This window comes from Oreochromis aureus, linkage group 16 (genome assembly GCF_013358895.1).
Source record: "Oreochromis aureus strain Israel breed Guangdong linkage group 16, ZZ_aureus, whole genome shotgun sequence".
NCBI classification, from domain to species: domain Eukaryota; kingdom Metazoa; phylum Chordata; class Actinopteri; order Cichliformes; family Cichlidae; genus Oreochromis; species Oreochromis aureus.
The window spans coordinates 1,789,895-1,817,777 of record NC_052957.1 but is presented as its reverse complement, the minus strand read 5'-3'; the positions used below and the strand labels follow the sequence as shown (position 1 = coordinate 1,817,777).

At 44.6% G+C, this 27,883-nt stretch overlaps 1 protein-coding gene across 1 annotated transcript in view; it reads left to right on the top strand.

Annotated features, from left to right (window-relative positions):
* lrp1bb (low density lipoprotein receptor-related protein 1Bb) overlaps positions 1-27,883 on the top strand; it is a 270,456-nt gene that overhangs the window by 178,136 nt on the left and 64,437 nt on the right. The window contains exons 32-43 of the mRNA XM_039600082.1: positions 403-552; positions 6,117-6,257; positions 6,358-6,483; positions 6,649-6,780; positions 11,225-11,359; positions 11,624-11,753; positions 12,538-12,664; positions 12,790-12,941; positions 13,658-13,782; positions 13,985-14,356; positions 17,799-17,988; positions 25,627-25,831. Coding sequence (XP_039456016.1) covers positions 403-552; positions 6,117-6,257; positions 6,358-6,483; positions 6,649-6,780; positions 11,225-11,359; positions 11,624-11,753; positions 12,538-12,664; positions 12,790-12,941; positions 13,658-13,782; positions 13,985-14,356; positions 17,799-17,988; positions 25,627-25,831 — 1,985 coding nt within the window. The remainder of the gene's footprint in view (positions 1-402; positions 553-6,116; positions 6,258-6,357; positions 6,484-6,648; positions 6,781-11,224; positions 11,360-11,623; positions 11,754-12,537; positions 12,665-12,789; positions 12,942-13,657; positions 13,783-13,984; positions 14,357-17,798; positions 17,989-25,626; positions 25,832-27,883) is intronic.

Below are 27,883 nucleotides of genomic sequence, written 5' to 3'. Positions count from 1 at the left end.
ACAGAGTCAGTCGAAACGGGACATTTTTACATTTGATATACATCGCATTTGTAAATCCTTTCACCAAAGTCTGTTTATCAATATAAGTAAAGACATTACACATGGAAACAATCAGTTATTGGCACAACACCGGCCAGGTTCATATTTATACTTCAGTGTGTTTGAAACACCGACTTTACTGACCTCACAAACTTTTTCATAAAGCAGGTTCTGAGTTCAGCTGCTGGTGAGAGGAGGAGCTGTGTGAAGATGGATTAATGTCCAAATGACAACATATTATTCATCTACACCCATCAATATTTTACATATTCAAATGTTTCATTTTGTGTTTTTGAGTTCATATGTCCCTAATGATGGTTTCTTTGCTAACTTGATATCCTCTCCTGACTCGCTGTGTCTCAGGCCTCTCGATAGACTACGCTGCCAACAAGCTGTACTGGATAAGCTCCACCAACGGGACCATCAACAGGTGCAATCTGGATGGCAGTGGGCTGGAAGTGCTCGAGACTCTAAAGAGGGAGTTAGCCAAAGGCACAGCACTGGCCGTGATGGGTGAGTGGAGCTTGTCACAAGTGCATCAGATTGGCGCTGAGGATTACTCAGAGTGTGAAAGGATTACACATTTAACCGGTTAAGTGGCTTTAAAATGGAGCTATTTAGAGAGTGCGTGCAAACAGCTGTGCCTCACTCTATGTGAAGAATTAGCAGCATTAGATAATTAAAACACAACAGAGCAATGATTGATGATTGATTTTCTCACCCTTTCCATAATGAAAAGGGTGGAGGATGTTCATTACGGACTGATTCTTGGTATCAGCGCTCAATCCAATGTGTCACACCATCTATCAGCGTGTAGGTTCATTCTGAACGCCTGAAATCTGCGTCAGCATGTTGAAAACACGCCTGCAGAAAACATCTGTACAAATATACCGAATGCTTCTATGATGCTAGCAGCTACGAGGGGGACGAGTTGAAAGTAGAACCAGTTTGCATGTACACGTGTGCATGGGTTCCTGTCCAGATCACTAGCTAATACAAGATAAAGAACGTTATTTGAGTTCCCACAACCCAGAAAATGTTGCTGACATTATGCCCCTATTACCTATATAAACAAACACACACCTTGATGTAAGTGAATGCTTTTATAGGCGATGCCATGTGCGCGCCACACTCTCGACCAGTCAGGAATTACTGACACGTGTAATGTTGGATTACCTTGAGTTTTATCCAAAGAGACTGAAATGACAGAAATGGTTTTAGTGAAATAATTTGTGTAAATGGGATTAGACCCATCCATCCATTCGCTTCCGCTTATCCTTTTCACGGGGGGCGGAGCCTATCCCAGCTGTCATTGGGCGAGAGGCAGGGTACACTCTGGGCAGGTCACCAGTCTGTCGCAGGGCTAACACACAGAGACAGACAACCATTCGCACTCACATTTATACCGATGGGCAATTTAGAATCAGCAATTAACCTAACCTGTCTAACTGCATGTCTTTGGACTGTGGGAGGAAGTCGGAGGACCCGTGGAGAACCCACGCAAACACGGGAGAACATGCAAACTCCACACAGAAAGACCCCGGCCTGATGGTGGAATTGAACTGAATTGAAATTCTTACTGTGAGGCAGCAGTGCTAACCACAGTGCCACCGTGGGATACTTACGGCCATGCCACCCTGAACACGCCTGATCTCGTCTGATCTTGGAGGCTAAGCAGGGTTGAGCTTGGGATTAGACCCATGATTATATATCTGTTTAAACAGTAGTGATGCCACTAACGATACAGCAGTCTACCCCGATGGACCGTGCTGGACACACTTTAGTGATAAATAACACTGCTAAAGATCTCAGTGGCTGTGATGTGCAGCGAAGCTAATGGACATGGCTCAGTGGAAGGATCTTTGGATCTATATTAAAAAGGTTTTTTTTATCAAACTGACTCTGAAAAGAAAACAAGCGCCAGCAGAGACAGAGCGAGTTTTAAAAATAATAGCTGCACGATGATCGGTCGCTGTCGTCGTTGTGTTGTTGCAAGTTGTTGCAAGTTGTTGCAGTGTCTGAGCTGTTTGAGAGAAAACGAGAGACAATGGACACAAATATTACACACACAGCATCTTTAATACTAAAGCGTCCACTGCAGTTTCACGTTTGTTTCATTGATGTGTTTGTTTCACCTTTTATTCTTTTAAGCTGCAGAGCAGAATTTGAATTTTAAATTGTTTCACTTCCACACTACTGCACCTTGACAATTGGGAAACCTCCCAGTGAGCTGTGTGAATGCATTACACTTGCCAAGATTGGTAATGAGAAGAGAGCAAACAAAGGCTTATTGAAGAGAGATTTTTTTGGTTTTGTGTGTCTGGGTCTGAACCAAACTGTGATTTGAAGGGAAAAAAAGAAAAAACAAACAAACAAATAAACAAAAAACTAAAATATGAAATGGAAGAGTGTTGTCAGAGTGATTCAGCGTGTTCTTGAAGCATGTTATTAACCATGACAGGCCTTCGTTTTCTGTGCGGTGGGTATCTGTCAGCATGTGCAGAGAGCATTAATTACTGTGTTGCAGAATAACACAGCAGTGGCAGGATGGAGTCCCACTGTTTTGTACACTATTAGCTTTCTGCAAGTGTAAGCCACAATTTTAGGTTCATTTTTGTGGGCATTTTTTTATATTGAATACTTTGGCTGTGGAGGAATGGACATTGGAGACTTCATTATTGCATTTCACAAATGGGATGTAGAATGTGAGGTGACACAGACTAATAGCTGCGCTCCTGTGCAGGAGCAGCTACAGCAAAACAGTGAAATGATGTCTGCAAGTCTCCATCAATCACAATTATCCACATGTTGTTATCTTGAAGAAGCTGATTGGTCGACCGAACTGTACTTTGCTGCGTTACCATTACGTTTGGTAAAACAGAGGAATTGTACTGGTTAAACACCAGTAATATAGATTTATTTAAACAGCACTTATTTGGATGATGTTTCACTTTTTTAACATCATTTGATACATGAAACACGTCCTTTACTGTTTACCTGATTTTGGGATTTCAATCAAACAATCAATATGTCAATCGTGTGTGTGTGTGTGTGTGTGTGTGTGTGTGTGGGAACTACAGGAATTGTTATATTTCATGACCCATTTTCAGAGGCTTAAACTGCCCCAGCATGTTAGACAGATAGTGTGGTCTGCCTCTGATCATGAGCTGTGTTTAACCTTATGCATCAGTCTTGGCTTCATCCTGTTTCAGAACTGCGCAGGCTTCTCGAGATGTTTCAGGAAAACTCTAATCTGACCTTCTTGTTCTTATCGGCGCCGTGTTGCTGGGCTGGCCAGTGCATGCCTTCTTTTTAACAATATGACAGATTTGGCCTTTTTACATTTAACTACTGCAAAAAGCTCTGAAATACAAATGTAAAAAACCATGAATGAACTGTGACTGTGTCTGCTTCAGTTGTTCGGACGTACCAACAGAGCAGGAAACTCAAGCTGCTCGTGTCAGGTGTCCAGTTTACTTTCAGGCTCTGATTATAAATGAAAAAGTTAAAGCAAAATTTTTGCAAAAGTGCCTGTGTTGTTGTTGTTGTTGTGCAGAGACAAACCTACAAAATAGTGTGTTTGTGCAACAAATTATGGACCCGCCCGTCTGCCAGAAACGAGGAACAGAAGCAGTTTTGTAGGGTTTATGTTACCGTGTTTCGTGATGCCAACATTCAGTCCTCCTTTGCTGTAGATCATTGAGCATGAACCTGTAAAAGTTATAGGGTCAGCTGAAAATGAGGCTGGTGGAAGAGAGCAGGACAGCAGCCAGACAGGTCATTTTCCACTCCTGAGCTTCTTTTGTTGTTGGCGAGTGCACAGCCTGTCTGCGATGCCCATTACAGAAAATGTCCCTTTGCTGCTTTAGTTTTGTCGGCATGGTGTGATTTGCAGTTAAGTGCATTTGGTGACCATTTGCTGTGTTTACCACAGAGTTCTGTATATTTCTTCTCTCGCTTTCCTTCGTCTTTGTAGTTCAGTAAAGAACAAAGAAGAAATATGCTAGTATATATGCCAGCATGAGGATTGTAATATGGATTTGCAACTAAAAGCATGCATTGTCTGCTCTGGTGGGGATAAAACCTGTAGGTAACATCAGAGTATCAGTACCAGTTAATTAAAGGCTTTTGTGTCCTTTGTGGTTACTCGAGCAATCAGCATTAATGAGCATAAATCTGAGAAGCATTTGTTCTCGTCTCTGGTCTTTTACAGGCTTGATTGATCAGTTAGTCATATTTGAAGTGGTTGAGGTTACTCCGAAGAACCGTCGTGCATAAGTGATGAAAGCTTGTTTACAAATGATGAATCTGTATCTCTTTCACACTGGGAGGTAGATGCAGACGTACAACTAGGCAGACGAGCATGAAAAAGGGTTTAGCAGATTTGCACTGGTAATCGGGAACGCACTTCTGAGGGAAGAATCGTGCGTTTCTCCATGATGGGGTGCTGGCTTTTCATTTTGCCTTCATGTCTTAGTGATTGCTCACGCTGGATGTGAAAAGGTATAATGAAGGCACTGTTAGTGACACAAGTTTGACCCACTCGGTCCTAAGGCTCTGTAATAATTGGATTGGCTTGAGGGAGAAGTGAGGGCTTATTTCGGAAGGTGTGAGTGATCCATCAGCCGTGAATTGCCGGGGATCAAACTAGCAGTTGAGGTGGAAATTGAATATGATGTGCCACAAGCGAGCAATCGCACCTAGCCAGTGATCCCAACGGCATTAAATTAACACAGGGTGCAAAGCTAATCTCGGCTAGCATGCCCTCCGGGGTGTAATGTTTTGTAAACTGCACGAAGACTGTCATTCTCACTCATGGGAATTTACCTGATTTGTGGAAGCGAGTTTTACATTTCTTTTAAGGATGGCATTCAGCCTAAAGCTATTAATGGAAGCGGGAATTGTTTCTGTGCGCGGGTGTGTGGGTGTGTGTGTGTGTGTGTGTGTGTGGGTGAATGCAGTGACACAAAAACGTGAAAGAGAACAAAAGAATGTCGTGCCTTCCAGGAAGTGATGCTGTAAAATGTACAGGGCACATTTTCTAGATGGTACTTAACATATTGGCTTGGATGAGAATGCATTTCTCATTTAAGTTAGGTTGCTAATCTAATTCAAGAGGGTGTTAAATTGCACCAGGTCGTGTCCAGGAGCAGCGCTGCTCTGAATGGTTGCATTAGCACAAAGCAGGAAAAAGAAATCTGCTGGTAATTGACATTGCTCTAAAAGAAGGAGGCATTTAATGAGCGCTCGCTGCTGCTGCTCAGCTCAGTAATTCCTCTGTTGGGGGTTTCTATGAAAATGCAAAGGTGATTGCTCCGGCCTCCACTGCTGCCAGATTTTACAACATACAGTCTGTTATAGCAACGTTTGTGTGACCTAATTATGGGTTATGTTATAGATACTTTGTTCATTTTTGTGTTTTTTTGCGGTTTTATCCTTTCTAGAATGATGTCATCTTCACCTCCTCTCTGATGTTTATCCTGGAAGGAGAGGGCTCACTTAACTCCTTTTTACTTGTCACCTCAGTGGGATTGTAAAATGAAAAGTTCCTGTCACGCCTGTCGAGTATATGGCAAAGTGCCTGGCATGGACTGTGCGTCACTGATATCTGCTGAGGACAGAGGTGCTGGGCTTGGTGTGCAGCAGTCAGCAGCCCCTTTGGTCAAACAGCACATGCTGTATTTATATCTGTTTATAGGAATGCTATGCCCGTTTCAGTCAGTAATGGAAACGTTTGTCTTTCAAGTTCATGGAAAAGCTTCAGTGGAGGTAAAAACCTTCCTGCAGTTCAAGGCTGAAACTCATCAACAGCAAGTGGGCTGAGGAGACACAGGAAACCCACTTTTTAATCTGAAATCAGCTCAGAGAATGCCTCAATTATTAACAGGCTTTAAGGAATAAGTGTGCCAGCTTTAGGGGATTAGAGTGCAGGCTAAAGCACAGCATCTGCACTTTGAAGGATGGCATTTGCCTGTACTCTGCTTATGTTTTCAAGAACTCATTTGCACCATATTGTGAAAAAGAAAGGAAAATGCTCTAAAAATGGAGTTAATTCAAATTTTCTTTGCTGGCTACAGGTGGAAAACTCTGGTGGGCAGATGAGGAATCAGGACGGCTGGGAACGGTCACCAAGAGAGACGGGCGCAACCTTGTTGTTTTGAGAAATAAGACGGGTGGGGTGGTTCACATGAAGGTGTACGACAGGGACAGCCAGAAAGGTAAGCAGCCTCTCTCACTCGATTCACAAAGGTCCAGATGGACATACCTGCTGATGGTGCTTTACTGTTGTCTGTTTGTTGGTTTTGTTTTAATAATCAGGAAGAAATCCGTGCCAAGTAAACAACGGAGGATGCTCACAGCTGTGCTTCCCAACTTCAGAGAACACCCGCAGCTGCTCCTGCACCGTTGGCTACAACTTGCGTAGTGATCGCACGTCTTGCGAGGGTACGATTCCCAGTTTCTTTGAGCCCTTCGTTACCCTCAGTGTGAGGTTGTGGATCTGTGTATAAGCTAAATGAATAATCTCTACGTGCGTCAAAGGGCATTCGTGAGTTCTTGAGCTTTAATGCTTTTATCTGCGCTCTAATAGATCCCTCTGTGATTCTTTAGGTGTTGACTCATTTCTAATGTATTCCATCCATGAGGGAATCCGGGGAATTGCTCTTGACCCGAATGACAACAGCGAAGCCCTCATGCCCATCACAGGAACGCTTTTTGCTGTGGGAGTCGACTTTCACGCAGGTACGTCCAATCATACAAGAAGATAGTGGAGACCCGTTAAAGCGCGATGCCAGACGCTGAGCGCTTAAAGAGTCTATTAAACCTACACACTTTATATTGCTCCTTTTTTTTAAGTCGTCCTTATCTGGATCTGCTGCAGCTGTCCGCTGCGATCAGAGCAGGCTGCACCGTACCAGTGTTACAATATTAAATACCCCCGATAAGTGAAGTGGATGGCATTATGCATCCCATTATAAGGCAGTGCTGGGAAGGCTTGAGTCCTGGCATTTATGTGGATACTTGGACTTGTACTACCTGACATACATGCAGACCCTGTGGTGTCTGGCACTCAAACCCAAATTTGTGCCCCAACAGGTCAGCATGAGGGGGACCTGCTCAGCAGTAGGCAGGTGGCTTAAACACTGTGGTTGCCCATGTGTTTGATACTCGACGCAGCCATAACCTGTGAAGGATTCTGGGAGTGTGAAATCTGTAAAGGCAGAATGATGAAAAGATTCAAAATCAATAACAATAATAATAATAATAATTACTTATGTAGATATAAAGGATTGGCTTTAAATACTCAGTCAGAGGAATGCATTACACCATCCCTGAACTCACTGAGTCAAGGTCAAGTCTTGAAGCTCCAAAGGCTTAAGGACATGAAACCCCTGAAGACGTGCTGCTCCAGTGCTTTATAATGTCAAGCTAGAAACATTGGAGTGCATTACTCATAGCACCTATACACAAATACTACACAGCTGCTGCCACACTCTCATATTCCTTTGCTTTATTTCCTCTTTCTTGAGTTATTAAAGAGAAGATAAAGATCTTTGTTGCTCTGGGCTTTGTGTAGCTTTTAAATAATGGTCGAGCTTAACTTGTCCAGATGAATGAGCACCAAGCCTCATGAATAAAATCCACCATTTTCCATGTAAACAATCCTAATCCAAAGAAATTCCCAGGATGCACCACAACATGAAGGTAGCAGCAGGTTGCAAAGCACAAACCAGCAGCTTGTGCTGATATTTATTGTTTCCTCTCACATGATGTGCAAAGATATTCGATTTATTATTCTAATAAAAGCTATAAACATACCAAAGACCAGAGAGGTGCTGTCGAGGCATGATAACAAGTGTGGTGGGGAAATTGTATAAAGGAGATTACATGCACAACAAACCACAAGTCCAAAAAAACAAATACTGTATCCTGAAAATGTTGTTTGGGTAATTCCACATGCAGTCTGTGATTTTCCTCTCCTGTCACTGGCAAGGAAACAATTACCGAGTGAGGATTATTTTATAAAATGGAAACATTTTTGATGCAGTGAACACCACACATGGAACTCTGGTCATTTCCTGCATTTTCATTTAAATGTTCCAACATTTGATAGCTTAGTTATTTTGTTTGTAGGTGAGGTTAGTCAGATAGGATGAATCCAATCCCTTGTCTCATTGTTCACTTTCTAAATCCTTGAATCTCCTCGATATTAAACCCTCCCACCAAAGATGTAAGCAAGGAAACAAGGAAGCGATAGGTGGAGTGAGGAGTCGAGTTAACCAGAAAAGGCATTCTGCAGCAGCAGACGTGCTTTTCTCTCAGCCTTGTTCCAAGCCATGTCAATTACATGTGATGCGATTCTTGGTTTGTTACAGCCTGCTGCTCTATTTGATGATCTTAGATGTCATACTCACATCACAAATGGTGGAGGGAGGTGTTATCATCTTAAAAAATAAAGCAACTTATAAATACAAAGGAACACTTGATTCATTTTTTTAGTCCTGCTCCTGACATGATTTATATATTTCATCCGTCACGCGTAAAAACACTTCCACACCTGTGCATCCTCAGCTTCTCTCTCCATCGTCTCTCCCAGATAGACTGGAATTGAGACATTTTTCAAAATGTGTAAGATTGATTTCTGGGTGTCGTGGAGGAGGACAGATGACAGGGGAGGTGACGGGGAGGGAGAAAATAGAGCAATGGGAAACCCTTATTGACTTTTGGCAGTCTTTTCACTCCTAATCTAATTCCACCACCACCTCCATTAAAGCCAAACCATCAAAAATCACAAAATTAGACTGTCCATTGTAAACGAGCAGAGGACCACATTCACTAATGAACTTTGTACGTCTTCAGGAGCCTGGGTGATATCCTCACATTTTAACCAGCTCCTTAACGCTCTGCTTTTCCATCATGTAACTGCAGCCATGCAGCGTTTCCTGGGATGTGGAGTGCAGCTAGCATGCTCGTGGAGTCGTCTGTTTACATTTAGGTCCCTCGTCCCCAGCTGTTAGCTCCTTAGCAGCCTGGTTGTATTTGACGCTGTGTTTTTGCCTCGAGTGGTGAATCGTGTTTGTTGTTTGTACCTCAATTCAATTAAATTCAATTCAATTTTATTTATATATAGCGCCAAATCACAACAAAAGTCGCCTCAAGGTGCTTCATAGTTACAGAGAAAAACCCAACAATCATATGACCCCCTATGAGCAAGCACTTTGGCGACAGTGGGAAGGAAAAACTCCCTTTTAACAGGAAGAAACCTCCGGCAGAACCAGGCTCAGGGAGGGGCGGGGCCATCTGCTGTGATTGGTTGGGGTGAGAGAAGGAAGATAGGATAAAGACATGCTGTGGAAGAGAGACAGAGATTAATAACAGATATGATTCAATGCAGAGAGGTCTATTAACACATAGTGAGTGAAGAAGAAACACCCAATGCATCATGGGAATCCCCGGCAGCCTACACCTATTGCAGCATAACTAAGGGAGGACTCAGGGTCACCTGGTCCAGCCCTAACTATATGCTTTAGCAAAAAGGAAAGTTTGAAGCCTAATCTTAAAAGTAGAGATAGTGTCTGTCTCCCGAATCCAAACTGGAAGCTGGTTCCACAGAAGAGGGGCCTGAAAACTGAAGGCTCTGCCTCCCATTCTACTTTTAAATACTCTAGGAACAACAAGTAGGCCTGCAGAGCGAGAGCGAAGTGCTCTAATAGGGTGATATGGTACTACAAGGTCATTAAGGTAAGATGGGGCCTGATTACCTTCAGTGAGAACAGTTTTCTTTCTTCTATAAATGTCTACTTTAATGTTGGAGGCTGTTAAAATAACTCCATTTTTAGGTTCTAAATCATTATTGCAGCTGACACACTCGGCTTTTATCCCAGACACTATCCTTATTGCATACTAGCAAACATAAACTCATTCACTGCTATAGCAAAGATCATTATATGATGTAAATCATGAATCATGTGAAATGGGTACAAACAAACTGTTTACTATTGTCAGACTGACTGCTTTTTCTTATCTATTGCTATTACGCGCTGTGTCGTCTCACAGCATGACTATTATGTAATTTCTTCTTCGTCTTCTGTTTTACTGGCAGTTGGCAACCCATTTAATTAGAGCAGGTAGATGTACTGCCCTCTAGTGGAAGGGAATATAATTGTTCTGCCTGTTGTTCACGCCGACCACTTAAGAGTACCAATGAGGTGGAACCAGATAACCTTCCACAGCACACCTATGTTTGGGAAACACTGCCTCAGACGACTATGACCTGGACGACTGCGAACCTTCACAGACTTAAGAAAAAGTCTGAGTGCGGGGAAAAAAGCCAAGTCAGGTCCCTCATTATACAATAGTTACAAGTCAGTGACTCATCCCTCGACTATCTTGAAAACCTAAAACCTCGTTCTGAATCTGAGAGACCTCAGAGGTCGATGGAAATCTTGAAGTGTGACCACGGCTTTTGGAAAAGAGGAAATAACCTGAATATAAAATGAGGTATTACTGAAGTACAGAACAAGATTGATGATGGTCCTCACCTTTATTATTTTGGACAGGTGAACACACAAATGTATTACTAAGCCCATCCAAGAACAGCAGTTGATAGCTCACACATAACATTTACATGTCATTATAGAATCGAGGTTGCTGGAGCAGAACAGATGAAATCCCTGCAGCTGTGTTATGTCATATATCATCTCTGTGCTAACAGAGTGTAAAGGCGGTGGGAATAAGAACGTGCAATTAAACATAAAACACCAGCTACCCTCTTAACAACCTGTGCAGCCTAACTGACAGTCATGCAAAAAGATCCACTTGAAGACAAGAGTATAAAAAAGGCAAACCACACTATTTTATTAGCTTATTTAACAGCGCTGTAAAATGATAACGGGCCCGTTACAGTTTTACCAACAGCGTGTTTTGCATGAAGCCGTATACTGCCCTGTAAAATTTTCCCAACATTTGCCTTTTCCATTCAGCAGCTGTATGTCAACAAGGACCTGTGCCTGAGTTGTTAGCGCTTCTGCTATCATGCTTTATTGTGCCACACAAAATCTGGTGAAATGAGCCATGATACAGTAAAATGTGCTTTCATGAGCTGCTTAGTTTGAGGGCACGGATACTTTTGTGGCAGCAGCTTTCATCACGTCTCCTATTATTAACCGTAGGGTGTATTTTGCAGGGAATGATACTGTGTACTGGACAGACATGGGACTGAACAGAATATCCCGAGCCAAACGCGACCAGACCTGGAGGGAGGACGTCATTACTACCGGCATCAGCCGCGTGGAAGGCATTGCTGTTGACTGGATCGCTGGTTAGTACCGTCACTGCTGGAGCCCTGGAGTCATTTCCACAGGCTGTCAAGTTTGTATTGATTGTTGAAAATCCACGCTTTAGGTGCCATGCCTCTAGTTATAGCACTGAGTCGATGTCGTTGTTGTGATCTGAATTGCCAAAAGCCATTAGGCTTTGGTGACAAAGTGCATGCAAAGAATTTGATTTAATGAACTGTCTTTAACTTCTCTGTCCTGGAGGAGGAATACTACTATAATTACATGTATTGCTTCTTTCCAAACAGGCAACCTGTACTGGACAGACCACGGTTTCAATCTGATTGAAATCTCTCGTCTGAATGGTGCATACCGCTCAGTGGTCATATCAGAAGGACTCGATCAGCCCAGAGCCATCGCTGTACATCCACAGAAGGGGTAGGAAATGACTCTGCGTGTGTGTTTGTTTAGCCTGTGCCTACAGTCACTGCCATCTCTATAGTTTTAAAAACCACTTACTGTAAACAGCAGATATATTAAATACGTTTGCTGCTAAAACTAGAAACCAAAGCAGGTCTTATTACACCAATTCTGGCTCATCGCATATTCGCTCAGTGGCCACTTTATCCAGTCAGCCTATTATGTGATACCACCATAGCACACAGAATCAGCTAATATCAAAATTCACAGAGCAAAAAAATGTCTGTGACTTTGACTGTGGCGTGACTGCTGTGTGCCAGACAGGCTTGTTTGGATACGTCTAAAGCTTCAGATGTCCAAGGATGTTCACTTACACCAGCACAGTAAAGCAGCACTTACTGACACAACGTTGCCGAGTGTGCTGACTTCTGCTGAGCCATGCAGATGGCAGGCTGTACCCGTCCTGCCTGCTGCCAGCATCCCAGTGTGGCTCACTTTCATCCTCATAATACTGATCACTCATTATTTTAATTATACAACCTATTTCAGAAATACTTGTCCACAATTTACCACCTTTAAGAGAATGGTGGAGAGTAAAGTGAAATTTAGGGCAGCTTGCTTTGTCGAGCAGGAGGATAATTGTATAAATACAGAAGAACATTCATATGTTACAATGTATCCAAATGTGCTACACCTTTAAGCATTAATATTCACCATCCTACAAAGCGAATGTTATCTAAAGAAAGATAAAAATGTTTTAAAAATCTACAGTTCAGATAATAAATGAGGTGTATCTGGGCAGATATCTGTTCTGGACCGAGTGGGGGCAGAACCCCTGCATCGGCCGTTCCCGCCTGGATGGATCAGACCAGGTTACCCTGGTCAGCTCGGGCATCACATGGCCCAATGGAATTTCCATAGACTATGAGGTACAGTCGCACACAGACATCATGTACAGCACCTGTGTCCTTCCTCACCTTACAGTCTTGTGGCTAACATCTAACCATACAAAGGAGCTGCAGTTTGTGTTATGCATTTTAAAATTACCTTCCAGGAAAATACATTATATTGGTGCGACGCACGCACGGATAAGATCGAGAGGATCAACCTTGAGACCGGTGAGAGCCGGGAGATTGTACTGTCAATGGCCAACGTAGACCTGTTCTCCGTGGCTGTGTTTGGGCCTTACATCTACTGGTCTGACAGGTAATTTGTTATTTTCTCAAATGCAAACACTTGCATTTGCCTGCAAAGCCTTTATAGTAACCTGGCAGTGCCCTTCCCCTCCTTTCAAGGCTTCCAAGGAGACATATTACACAGCAGGTGCTCCTGCAATCCTGGTTTTTTAAATACTCCAGACAAAATTTTGGTGTCATCAACTGAAGCATTTGTTCCTCAACATTATATAAAATCAGGTGCATAATAAAGCATTAAAACATCATTTTTGTAATGATGTTTCTTGCATCTTTATAGACTCTTAGGGTTTGAGAAAGGTCTAAAATTTAAAAAACAAAATGATAGAGTATATTTTATATTTTTTTTCTGTAAAAATTGTGTGTGTTTCTGTTCTGTTTGTGTATGCATTTTTTTTTTGCTGCTGTTACAACCAAATTTCCCCTTGTGGGACAATTAAAGGATTATTCTATTCTATTCTTCATCTTATCATTTTGCATGTTTAGTCATGTTTCAGCCTTTGTAGAATAATCATCTCATTCTCTGCAGTTTGCTGTGATGATGACAGTGAAATAAAACTGAATTTAGATGTAGATTCTGATGTGTATTGACAAAATGTCTTCAGTGTTGAGTTTTGTTTTAGTGTTTTCAGCTGAAATGATGACTCCTTGCAGTACGTCTGTGTAACTTGCCCATGCTTCACACAGAGAACCTTATTGTTGTTCTTCTCCGACTCTCCTGACTTTCAGGGCCCACTCAAACGGTTCAATCCGACGAGGCTTGAAGACGGATGCCAGTGAGGCTGTGACCATGAGGAGCGGTCTTGGGGTTAATTTGAAAGATGTGACAGTCTTCACCAGAGGCAGAGAAAAAGGTGCGGTTTTAAACATTACAGCCACACAGTTTCACTTCCTGTCTCTTATTATGGATTTTTATGCAATTGAATTCCAAATTCGTGGCTCCCAGACCGTAGATTGGATTTTCATCTGACTTGTATAGCTGGGCCAATTTAAACGTGATTGCTCACAGCAGAAACGGAGGCCAGTGACTAACTAAACACATGTTGTGCTTTGAAGGCACCAACCCCTGTGCCAGAAGTAACGGAGGCTGCCAGCAGCTGTGCTTCCACCTGGGCAGCGGTCGGCGGACCTGCTCCTGTGCACACGGCCGCTTGGCAGAGGATGGCTTTGCCTGTGAGCGCTATGAAGGTTATCTGCTCTACTCTGAAAGGACTATCCTGAAAAGCATCCACCTTTCTGATGAAAATGACCTCAACTCACCCGTGCAGCCTTTTGAAAATCCTGCTTTTTTCAAGAATGTCATAACGCTGGCCTTTGACTACGGTCAGGAGACAGCTGGAGCCAATCGCATCTTTTTTAGCGATGTCCATTTTGGAAATATCCAGATGATTAACGACGACTGGACAGGAAGATCCGTCATCGCAGAAAGTAAGTGGATTTCATATTGACGGTGTTTCTATGTTATTTTATGTTATCTAACAAGTCCACTGTGGGAAGCTGCAGGTCCACCACTGCAGACGTTTTCTGCAGTGTGCTAAAGGATTAGCCGTATTTGTCACACCGTGTCTTCACTTGGTGTGTTTTCAGTCACCAGTTTCATGTGCCTGACATCCGTAAGCTTGCCCTTTATGCACAGAGCTGCATGTTTGTACACTGTCTAATTTATCCATCCTCATGTGTACCTGTTTTGGCTGGCTGCTCGGTGTCAAGCCATAGAAATTTCATCTGACTGTAAAGTGGCACCGTGGCTGATGCTGTGCTGCTCCGATGATCTGTCTGCCAGGAGGAAATAGTGCAGCTTTGTCCTTTAGTTAGGGAGCAGGGCTGTTGAGATAACAATGTAGCACTGATGTACGTCAAGAGGGAGATTTCTTCTTCAGTCAGTTTGTTTCTTTTACTCCTTTGAAAAGACCAAATCAGCCTGGTTTACATGAACTATGTTCCAAACTTTCTGCATACTGACTGAACATGGGCCGATCCCTCTGTCTCACTGTACTACAGCTCAGTCAGTCCTGTCTTGATGAGCATGACTGGAGTCAGATGAGCAGCAGAAAGTCTCTGTTCTGCACAGCTCGCGTCCTCTGGCATTCAGTGACGTTTCCACAGGGAGCAGAGCTCAGCACCTTCCCACCTCCTCCTGGCGCTGAGAGGCTGGCACAGTGTTAGTGAGCCACTCTCACCCATCCCCCGACCCATCTTTAGCGCTCCTGCTGAGGGAGCTTTCTGCTTATTTATTTATCTTCTAGAAATGAACAAGCGTTACCAGGAACCATCTGTCAGGATTTGTAAGTGTCCTTCACACCTTCAAACTTGTGAAATGCATAATGAAAGTGGTGAAAGGAATTATTATTTTAAGTGCCGTTCGTTACTGCTTGTATCCATAATAATGCACGACAATACCACTGGAAACGAGCTCTTTTGATGCAGCAACACTGCATAGAGAAATACCATCCTGTGACCCTGCTGGTTTCTAATGACTTTGTTTGTGTGTTGATTAAAAGCAGCACATCCACCTGCTCCGTACTTCTTTTCATGGACCACGTTTAGGCAGCGGTGGATCTACTTCTGCAGTATCTTCTCTTTTATTCTAAAAGTTTCTGCCCGAATCCTGTCATTGAGGAAAGGTGAAGATGTTAATCATCTATATTTCCCTAATTAAACTCTGTGTCCCCCATTAATTAGTCCCTCGCCTGGCCAACAATTTGAGAGAAACTCCAAGCTGCCAGACGGCTTTTATTGCAAGCTATTAATTAGTGGTCGGCTGACTCAGGTAGAGTCTTAAGTATTCTGGAGTGTGGTTTATGGGTTTTTATATACTGGGGTGCAGCCAGATTAACTCATACTGGCCACATGTTTGCCATTCAGACAGTTCGAATTGGCTCTGACAGACAAAAGTGTGACAGGAAAAATCACGAGACAATCGTTTGACAACTGAATGACTTTAATGTACATTTAATTGATGTTTGAGGTTCTGCACAGTATCTTAGCTCTTCTTCATGGAGACCATCAGAGGTCTGGTACCTGCAATCTGCTGGAGCCGCGCTTCCACTGTTTGGGTTAGAACATCTAATGCTCCTGTCACCATTGATCCCACTTTACTTTGCACATCTGCTCCAGCTGTTCCTTCAGCCCCTGGTACTTCTCTGTTTTCTCCCTGATGTTGCTGGGATTTGCACATCTGTATTAACTGCAGTCTTCTGCTCCTTGTCAGTTGCCACTATGTCTGCTTGGCTGACAGCGAGCTGCTTGTCTGTCTGAAACTTGAAGTCCCACAGGACTTTGGACCTGTTGTTCTTGACCACCTTTGGTGGCGTCTCCTATTGGGACTTGGGAACATCTGAGACACATAACCCATATGTGGCACAGATGTTTCTGTACAGCAGCGGTCCCCAACCTTTTTTGTGCCACGGACCGCTTTAATGTCAGACAATATTTTCACGGACCGGCCTTTAAGGTGTGGTGGATAAATACAACAAAATAAAATGACACGACCGAGACAAAAACTGTGGGATTTTGTAAATCTGTGCAACTGTGTAACTTTATTAGCAGCGTCCTCCTGAAATGCACCAACAACACTGAGAGTAACATCCTCCTCTCTGCCCCTTAATGCTCTCTGGTCGCTATGGTAAAACATAAGTATTTCTTTCAAAATAAGACACACAACTACAACACGGGAAAAGACCCAGGGAAACCGAGTTAACGATAAAAACCCTGCAAATCATAAATTTCACACCCGAGCCTCAACTCTCGCGGCCCCAAACCAAACGACTCACGGACCGGTCCTGGGGTTGGGGACCGCTGGTGTACACTATCCCAGCCTCTATGTGTACCCGGTCCCAGCTAGCATCTTACTTCCTGCTACTATGTGTTGGATAGTCTGCCCGATATGAACCCTGAGTCCTGACGGCTGGGTCTGTAGAACAATAGGCTGGTGTTTGGTGTGTGTATGGGACTAACCAGGGAAACTGACCACTCTAGCATTAGTGCCTTGGATGTTGCACACCTTAACAAGGTCTGTGTCAAGTGTTGAGGAACCAGGATATACTGACAAGAAGTGAGCTCATGGACACATGGATGGATGGATATTTTCTGCTGTTGTTTGTTTTTAAAATCTTTCTCATCACTTTCATAACTTAGCTCAACAATGCAGTTATGTGACCTTACTTCTCCACAATAGTTCTTGTGTGATATTGAGAAACACTGAAAGTCATATTCAGTCGATAAATCACGAATCCGTCGAAGGGTAGAAAAAGAAAACTGCAGTGAGTAATCAAACATGAATATGACCAGATTTTCTGCTGAAAATCACGTCTCTCTGGAGGTTCCATCTCTGTCAGTCATATTCATGCAATAACAAGAGAGACTGCAAAGGTCTTTTCATATTCTATGTTTTGGAAATTGGTTTGCCATGAAAACACATTCGGTTCCTGAGTGACTTTTGCATCAACAAATAGCTGTCTGTCCAGTGTAGTGAGGCATGAAGTTATTTCCCTGTCAATCAGAAAAGAAACACGATCCCAATTCTAACACAATTGGAGCCTGCCGTCTGTTACAAGCCAAGTCAGTACTTTCATGCATTTATACACGACAGACAACTCTGAGGTTTGGAGCCCAAGATGACAGCGGCATATAGCTGGAATCTGCATTTACAGATAAATACATTAACAATAAACTTAATGAATGCCAGCTCCGAAGTGATTATTTCTTTTATTTTACTCTATGTGATGTTTTAGATGGGCGCTCTTGCTTTAGTACGATTATTTTTCCCATGTGACTCAGTTATTCGGTAGAATAAAAAGGCAGACTCGTAACTCTGACTCTTATTCAGGTCACTTTGTTGCTCCATGGTCTGATGTTTCTCTTGTTTCAGATGTGGGTTCAGTGGAAGGTCTGGCTTACCACAAAGGTTGGGACACTCTGTACTGGACCAGCTCCACTACATCCACCATCACCAGACAAACTGTGGACCAGAGTCAAGCGGGCGCCATCAGTAGGCAAGCTGTGGTGACGCTTTCAGAGGAGGACCACCCACACGTCCTGGCCCTGGATGAGTGTCAAAGGTCAGTCGTCCTTCTCATAATGCACTTTTCACGATTTGCTGATGTATCTGTTTTCATTAGTTACATGCGTGACTTTAGCTCAGAATATTATCTGCTTGGTATTTGAGGTGCTCCAAGTTTGATCACCACAAAGGTGGTGATTGTTCTCAAGGACAGTTCTGCTTTTGTCGTGCCAGGCGCTGCATTCCTTTTGAGTCACATGATCATGCTCCCAGTTCTATTTCATGGTTCAAGAGCGTATATAACAGCATAAACCAGTCATGAGTGTTTAATGGAGGTGAGCGGTTCTAGTTTAATTACTGCAGTGCAGCATCTCAAACATCTAGTTATGCATTACACATAACCTCTTACTTATCTTACTTATCAGGGGCGATCGTGGCTCAAGAGTTGGGAGCTCGCCTTGCAATCGGAGGGTTGCCGGTTCGAGCCCCGGCTTAGACAGTCTCAGTCGTTGTGTCCTTGGGCAAGACACTTCACCCGTTGCCTACTGGTGGTGGTCAGAGGGTCCAGTGGCGCCAGTGTCCGGCAGCCTCGCCTCTGTCAGTGCGCCCCAGGGTGGCTGTGGCTACAATGTAGCTTGCCATCACCTGTGTGTGTGAATGTGTGTGTGAATGGGTGGATGACTGGATATGTAAAGCGCTTTGGGGTCCTTAGGGACTAGTAAAGCGCTATATAAATACAGGCCATTTACCATTTATCTTACATGTGTAATACTGTGAGCTGTGACTCAGGCAGTGAGTACTTGGCTGTGCTCGGCCTACGCTCTGTTTTAACATCGCTCATCTTTACAGATGGTTGTAAAGGACTGATGTTGAATTAGGAGCAGTGGGCAGCTGTTTCTGCAAAGTTTTGCCCTTTTGTGCAATAAAACTAAAAATATATATATTTTCACTTCTCAGAAGTACATGCGCCCTTCCTGTTTGCTTCCTGTTTGCTTCCTGTTTGCTTCCTGTTTGCTTCTTGTTTGCTTCCTGTTTGCTTCATTGTCACACTGCAGCGTTTTAGATCAGCAAACAAATTTTAATATTAGACAAAAATAACAGTAAATGCAAAATGCAGTTTTTACATAATGGTTTAAAAATGATGATTTTCCATTAATAAATCATTTAATTTATTAATTTAAAAAAGCTGATTAAACCTGCATGTGAAAAAGTAATTACCCTAATAAACATTATAACTGGTTGTTCCGCTCTCTGCAGCTAGATCTCATTTCTGCTCGGTCTCTTTGTTATCATTGAACCCTGAACTCTGAGGCCTGCAGGTCTTTAGATGTTGTTCTGAGTTCTTGTGTGACCTCCTGGATGAGTCGTTGATGGACTCTTGGAGTCATTTTGGTAGGCCGGCTGCTCCCAGGAAGGTTCAGCACTGTTCCAGGTTTTCTCCATGTGTGGATAAAGACTCACTGTGGTTCAGTGCAGACACAAAGCCTCTGTAACCTTTTCCAGACTGATAGATACCAGCGACTTGTTTCTCAGCAGATTACAGCATAATGTGTTGATGATCTGAAACAAGTGTGTGAGTGTGACAGATACGAAAAACAAACATAGAAAACTAAGAAATGAGGAAGGGGGGATACTTTTCCACAACACTGTACAGCTGAACCCTTTTCCACGTCCACGAGCTGAAGTCAGCTGATTAGCGTGAAAGGAAAAGAATTATTGATGATTTTCTTCAATCCATCCATCATGGAGATAATTGAAGAGCCTTTGTAATGCAAGTAATGACATAATTGTAACTGTTATGTGGTTAGTGAGTTGGTACAGTCATGCACTGTGTTGCTCCATTATGTCCAGCGCTGCCTGTTACACATTTTTATTAGAAGTACAGCTGACAACTATAATGTATTGCTCTCAGGTTTTTCCAGAAAGTATAAATAAATTACGCTTGATTCAGAAGGCTGTTGCCAGTTTTAACTAGATCATATTACTGCTGTTTTAAAATCCATATACTGGCATCCTATTAGTTGTAGGACAAATTTTATGACCCCCGTTCGTGTCTATAAATCTATGCGTGGAGGTGACTCTTGACATGGTGCCAAGATGTGCCGAAAACAGAGTCTGAAACCCACAGAGTGTCTGCTGGTCACCGTTAAGACCTGCTGTCACAAACTCTCGCTTTTTGGATCTTTGCACTAAAACACTGATGTGCTGCCCCTGCTTTAGCCTCTCTGTGGTACTGCTGTGGTATTACTCTGGTACTACTGTGGTACTGCTGTGGTATTACTCTGGTACTACTGTGGTACTGCTGTGGTACTGCTGTGGTACTGCTGTGGTATTACTCTGGTACTACTCTGGTACTGCTGTGGTACTGCTGTGGTACTGCTGTGGTATTACTCTGGTACTACTCTGGTACTGCTGTGGTACTACTGTGGTACTACTGTGGTACTGCTGTGGTACTGCTGTGGTATTACTCTGGTACTACTGTGGTACTGCTGTGGTACTGCTGTGGTACTGCTGTGGTATTACTCTGGTACTGCTGTGGTACTGCTGTGGTACTGCTGTGGTACTACTGTGGTACTGCTGTGGTACTGCTGTGGTACTACTCTGGTACTGCTGTGGTACTGCTGTGGTACTACTGTGGTACTACTGTGGTACTGCTGTGGTACTACTGTGGTACTGCTGTGGTACTGCTGTGGTACTGCTGTGGTACTGCTGTGGTACTGCTGTGGTACTACTGTGGTGGTACTGGTACTGCTGTGGTACTGCTGTGGTACTACTGTGGTACTACTGTGGCACTGTGGTACTACTCTGGCACTGCTGTGGTACCACCTGGCACCACTGGGCTACTGTGGTACTACTGTGGCACCACTGTGGCACTGCTGTGGCACCACTCTGGTACCACTGTGGTACTGCTGTGGCACTACTGTGGCACTACTGTGGTACTGCTGTGGTACCTGCCACGTGGCACTGCTGTGGTACTACTGTGGTACACCGCTGTGGTACTGCTGTGGTACACTGTGGTACCACTGTGGTACTGCTGTGGCACCACCTGGTACCACTGTGGCACTGCTGTGGTACCACTGTGGTACTGCTGTGGCACTGCTGTGGTACCACTGTGGTACCACTGTGGTACTACTGTGGTACCACTGCTGTGGCACTGCTGTGGCACTACTGTGGCACTACTGTGGCACTGCTGTGGCACTGCTGTGGTACCACTGTGGCACTGCTGTGGCACCACTGTGGTACTGCTGTGGCACCACTGTGGTACCACTGTGGTACTACTCTGGCACCACCTGGCACCACTGTGGTACTACTCTGGTACCACCTGGCACCACTGTGGTACCACTGTGGTACCACTGTGGCACTGCTGTGGCACCACTGTGGTACCACTGTGGTACCACCTGGCACCACCTGGCACTGCTGTGGCACCACTCTGGTACCACTGTGGCACTGCTGTGGTACTACCTGGCACTGCTGTGGTACCACTGTGGCACTGCTGTGGTGCTGCTGTGGCACCACTCTGGTACCACTGTGGTACCACTGTGGCACTGCTGTGGCACTGCTGTGGTACCACTGTGGTGCTGCTGTGGTGCTGCTATGGCACTGCTATGGCACTGCTATGGCACTGCTGTGGCACCACTGTGGCACTGCTGTGGCACTGCTATGGTACCACTGTGGTGCTGCTGTGGTGCTGCTATGGCACTGCTATGGCACTGCTATGGCACTGCTGTGGTACCACTGTGGTACTGCTGTGGTACCACTGTGGTACTGCTGTGGCACTGCTGTGGCACCACTGTGGTGCTGCTGTGGTACTACTGTGGTACTACTGTGGCACTGCTGTGGTACTACTGTGGCACTGCTGTGGCACCGCTGTGGCACCACTGTGGCACCACCTGGTGCTGCTGTGGTACCACTGTGGTGCTGCTGTGGTGCTGCTATGGTACTGCTGTGGTGCTGCTGTGGTACCGCTGTGGCACTGCTATGGCACCGCTGTGGTACCACTGTGGTGCTGCTGTGGTGCTGCTATGGCACTGCTGTGGTGCTGCTGTGGCACTGCTATGGCACTGCTGTGGTGCTGCTGTGGTACTGCTGTGGCACTGCTGTGGCACCACTGTGGCACCACTGTGGTACTGCTGTGGTACTGCTGTGGCACTGCTGTGGTGCTGCTGCTATGGCACTGCTATGGTACCACTGTGGTACCACTGTGGTACCACTGTGGTACCACTGTGGCACTGCTGTGGCACTGCTGTGGTGCTGCTGTGGTGCTGCTATGGTGCTGCTATGGCACTGCTGTGGTACCACTGTGGTGCTGCTGTGGTGCTGCTGTGGCACTGCTGCTGTGGCACCACTGTGGTGCTGCTGTGGTGCTGCTATGGCACTGCTGTGGTACCACTGTGGTGCTGCTGTGGTGCTGCTGTGGTACCACTGTGGTACCACTGTGGTACCACTGTGGCACTGCTGTGGTACTGCTGTGGCACCACTGTGGTGCTGCTGTGGTGCTGCTATGGTACTGCTATGGTACTGCTATGGTACTGCTGTGGTACTACTGTGGTACTGCTGTGGTACTGCTATGGTACTACTGTGGTGCTGCTGTGGTGCTGCTATGGTACTGCTATGGTACTGCTATGGTACTGCTGTGGTACTACTGTGGTACTGCTGTGGTACTACTGTGGTACTGCTGTGGTACTGCTGTGGTACTACTGTGGTACTGCTGTGGTACTACTGTGGTGCTGCTGTGGTACTACTGTGGTACTGCTGTGGTACTACTGTGGCACTGCTATGGTACTGCTGTGGTACCACTGTGGTACTGCTGTGGCTACCACTGTGGTGCTGCTGTGGTACCACTGTGGTACCACTGTGGCACTGCTGTGGCACCACTGTGGTACCACTGTGGTACTGCTGTGGCACTGCTGTGGTACCACTGTGGCACCACTCTGGTGCTGCTGTGGCACCACTGTGGTGCTGCTGTGGTGCTGCTATGGTACTGCTGTGGTGCTGCTGTGGCACTGCCATGGCACTGCTGTGGTACTACTGTGGTGCTGCTGTGGTGCTGCTATGGCACTGCTGTGGTGCTGCTGTGGCACTGCCATGGCACTGCTATGGTACCACTGTGGTACCACTGTGGTACTACTGTGGTACTACTGTGGCACTGCTGTGGTACTGCTGTGGTGCTGCTGTGGTGCTGCTGTGGTGCTGCTGTGGCACTGCTATGGGCACTGCTGGTACTACTGCACTACTGTGGTACTACTGTGGTACCACTGTGGTACTGCTGTGGCACCTGCTGTGGTGCTGCTGTGGTGCTGCTATGGTACTGCTGTGGCACCACTGTGGTGCTGCTGTGGTGCTGCTGTGGTACCACTGTGGTACCACTGTGGTACCACTGTGGCACTGCTGTGGCACCGCTGTGGCACTACTGTGGTGCTGCTGTGGTGCTGCTATGGCACTGCTATGGCACTGCTATGGCACTGCTGTGGTACCACTGTGGCACTGCTGTGGTACTGCTATGGTACTACTGTGGTGCTGCTGTGGTGCTGCTATGGTACTGCTATGGTACTGCTATGGTACTGCTGTGGTACTACTGTGGTACTGCTGTGGTACTACTGTGGTACTGCTGTGGTACTGCTGTGGTACTACTGTGGTGCTGCTGTGGTGCTGCTATGGTACTGCTATGGTACTGCTATGGTACTGCTGTGGTGCTGCTGTGGTACTGCTGTGGTGCTGCTGTGGTACTACTGTGGTGCTGCTGTGGTACTGCTATGGTACTACTGTGGTGCTGCTGTGGTGCTGCTGTGGTGCTGCTATGGTACTGCTATGGTACTGCTATGGTACTGCTGTGGTGCTGCTGTGGTACTGCTGTGGTGCTGCTATGGTACTGCTATGGTACTGCTGTGGTACTACTGTGGTGCTGCTGTGGTGCTGCTATGGTACTGCTGTGGTGCTGCTGTGGTACTGCTATGGTACTGCTATGGTACTACTGTGGTGCTGCTGTGGTGCTGCTATGGTACTGCTGTGGTGCTGCTGTGGTACTACTGTGGTGCTGCTGTGGTACTGCTATGGTACTGCTATGGTACTGCTATGGTACTGCTGTGGTGCTGCTGTGGTACTGCTATGGTACTGCTATGGTACTACTGTGGTGCTGCTGTGGTGCTGCTATGGTACTGCTGTGGTGCTGCTGTGGTACTACTGTGGTGCTGCTGTGGTACTGCTATGGTACTGCTATGGTACTACTGTGGTGCTGCTGTGGTGCTGCTATGGTACTGCTGTGGTGCTGCTGTGGTACTGCTGTGGTGCTGCTGTGGTACTGCTGTGGTGCTGCTGTGGTACTGCTATGGTACTGCTATGGTACTACTGTGGTGCTGCTGTGGTGCTGCTATGGTACTGCTGTGGTGCTGCTGTGGTACTGCTATGGTACTGCTATGGTACTACTGTGGTGCTGCTGTGGTGCTGCTATGGTACTGCTGTGGTGCTGCTGTGGTGCTGCTGTGGTACTGCTATGGTACTACTGTGGTGCTGCTGTGGTACTGCTTCACTCTCTGTAGTTGTTGGTTTTCCTGTTGTTTTTTATTTTCCTAAAGATGAAACTGGGAATCGTAGGACACATTTATGAATGCTTGCACTTCATTGCTGCTGTTTTTGCAGCATGTAGATCTTTCTGCACATTCAGCTGAGCATGTTTAGCCTTCAGTTTTGTGCATACGGCAGTAGCACTGAAATCTTATTTATTTAACTCTTAGCTTTTAAAAAGATTCAGGTGCATCTTCTGTTTCTATAAAGGAAAGTATAAATATTCCTCCTCCTCTGTAAGTTATGTTTAAAACCTGTATTTGATGCATATAAAAATGTTTCTGCACACAGCTGCAAAGAGTGAGTACAGCTCTCTCCTTTATACAACTAAATTAATTTCTTGACCTCAGACTATCCTTGGTTGGCAGTTTGGCACCGTATCCATCCCACTCTAGAATCACTGTCTGATAATTAGAATTCAAACACTGATGATTAATTAGTAGCCCCTGGTTGTGACTTCTGACCTGAATCTTTATTATCGCACTGGAGAGGACTTCCATGACTTCATTACAGCAAGAAGAGAGAAGCCAGAGTTAGAAAAACGTGTTCTCCTATTTAAAAGCATTTTAACTGGTAGTGATTTTGCTGCATGGCTCATACAGCTAATCCTATAAAAACCAATATGTAATTTATTTTGATTTACTTCCCTGTAAATAACTGTTAATTTGCACAGAGCATGAATAAATGACCTTTATCTTAGAATTTCTGATGCTAATCCAGTTTATCTAATTGAAACAGAGCTGCACTCTTCAGAGCAAAAAGGAGAAGCTGATGAGGATTTGGCAGCTGTGGCATGATGCTGATCATTGACTGACATGACTGCATAAAACCTCCAGCTATTTACTAAAGAGGATTTCTTCTGTGCACGTGTGTCTGTGCACAGCATCAGATCCTCTGCAGCACAGTCTTGTACACCACCTTCTATAAAAAGCTGTTATTTTTAAGCCGTCTGAAGTTTCAGGTGACACATTTGTTTCATCGTTCTTGCTGAGCTGGTGTGAATTTTTAAATTAGTGTGAGAAGTAGTGCATCTTTTGGAGAGGGAAGAAGTCCCTGATGAAATTACTCCGCTGTTTTTAATTGTGGAAGAGAACACTGAGGTTTGCTTGCTGCTGTTTTGTTTCATATTTTTCAGCCTGATGTTTTGGACCAACTGGAATGAGCAGAGGCCAAGCATCATGAGATCCACCTTAACTGGCAAAAACATAAGGATCGTCATCAGTTCTGACATCTTAACGCCCAATGGACTGACCATTGACCACAAAGCAGAGAAGCTCTACTTCTCAGATGGGACCCTTGGCAAGATTGAACGATGCGACTATGATGGATCCAGCAGATACGTGAGTATGATCCCACTGAGCAACACACTCAAATGGTCAGGGCTAAGATCAGGTTCAAAGAGTAAGTAAAGGTTCAGCAGCTGTGTAAATCACACAAAACCTTTGTTTCTCATGAGACAGACGTATCATTTACATACAGTACTGTGCCATTCTTTACCCGCCCCTCGTTTCTCTTTAGTTGTCTCTGTATAATCTGCCACAGACTTTCAGTCCAGCTCTTGTGTAATTTGGTATAACTCAGCCAAATTTCAAAGATGATCATTCTGATCATTGCAGATAGAATAAAATAAAAAAAAAAAACATCAAAAAGGCTCTAATTGTTCCCTTTTGCACAAAAGTAGAAGATCGTGATGCGTGCAAAATGCATCCAGGACCAAATCGAACACCTGACCTGCTAACACCATATGATCTCTCTGCAAGCGTCTGCACAGACAGCATGCTAACACAGAGCTCGTGAAGAACTGAGAGTGACATTGTAGCTGAGTGCATGCTGAACCGAGCCCAGCAGCCAGAGCCTGATGAGCGGTCAGCCTTACTGTGGACTCCGTGTTTCTCAAGTAGAATCACTGTGGCGACTCTTTGGGCTCATTTTGCTGTCAGTTTTGTGATCATACGTAAAGAAAGATGCTGTCCGTGTTATGATAGGGTGTATGGGACTGTAGCCACAGCTTTACATAATTAACTGATAATTAGATACAACAAGTAATTATGTAAATACTGCATTACTTTTTAGACAATGAAGGCGTAATGTGTAATAAATAGTTGTTTTTTTGAGAAACTGTGTCGCCATGACACTGGTTCATTCATTTAGTTAAGTGCTTTTTATGCTGTTTTTACACTTGAAAGGTTCATAGGGCCGTTTTAAGGCTTAACACGAAAAATAAAAGCATTCCTCTGAAAATGTTCAGGTACGAGGAGCGAAGGACGAGTGAAGCAGCTGCCAAAGAAAAACTCTGAAAGACGTTCATGAAGCCTTTTGTCAAGATTACTTTAAAAATGACAAAAACTTCTGTATAAAACATAAAGAAATTAGGGGCTCAAGGCTTTTTCACTGTACTCTACATTTACAGTGAGTATTGCTTCTGTGTCATTGTGTGGAGCACGGTGTGCTTATTTATACAGCCTCTCCCCCTTAATTTCATTTTTCATTATAATATTTTTATCGTTGTCCAAAAAATGAGCAACTGTTTTAATCAAATTTCATTCTGGCATCGTTTCAAATCCCTGTAACTCACACGGTGCTTCATAAAAGAGTGTCACTGACACCGCTGCACTACTGCAGGGTGGTACAATGCAGTCCAGCTGCGCGCTGCCATTCAGTGCAATGAGTGAGTGCATGCCTCCCCGTCTGTCACACAGCATGTAACAGCAGGGCCTGATGCCCTTTTGTTGTATTATATTTTAGTCTTTTTTTATTCTTTTTCTGTATTTTTATTTTTTTTGTATTTGGTATTATTTAGTATTTTAATTTTAGATTTTTTTTTATCATGCAGCCCCAAAAAAAAGTCCAATTAAAAGTAATAAAGACCTCTGGGGCTTGATACTGTCAGCCCAGGCATGCGAGTGCATATTTTCACATATGCAGGGAAGAGACGACTTTCTAGCTTCTGTACACAAACTGGTGGATGATTTTTCATTCACATTAATGAGTGACCGCCAGCTCATCCACATTAGTCAGGTAGACTCGACAAAAGGTTTTCACTTTAATGAGTGTCTTTATGACCATATGAAGGCCGCTGCTTTCATTCCCATTTGCTTCTCTAACAGGACTGAATTTGCACCTTTTCAAGCTGCTATTATGCATGACAGAGCCACTGGCAAAGTAGCCAAAATCTCCATCCTCCTGCACAAATCGAGCTTTTCGTAGTGTCTAATTATTCGTCTGTTTATACTGCAAATCAACAGGAACTCTGGATACTGACGCAGTGAAAACACAGACTAATGAAAGATATAGTTGAGTTAATCCTTTCATTCATTTCACCCTGAGGACGGTCCACTCCTGTCGGTCAGCTCACATTTCCACAGCTGTTACCTGGGCTCAGTGACCATGTG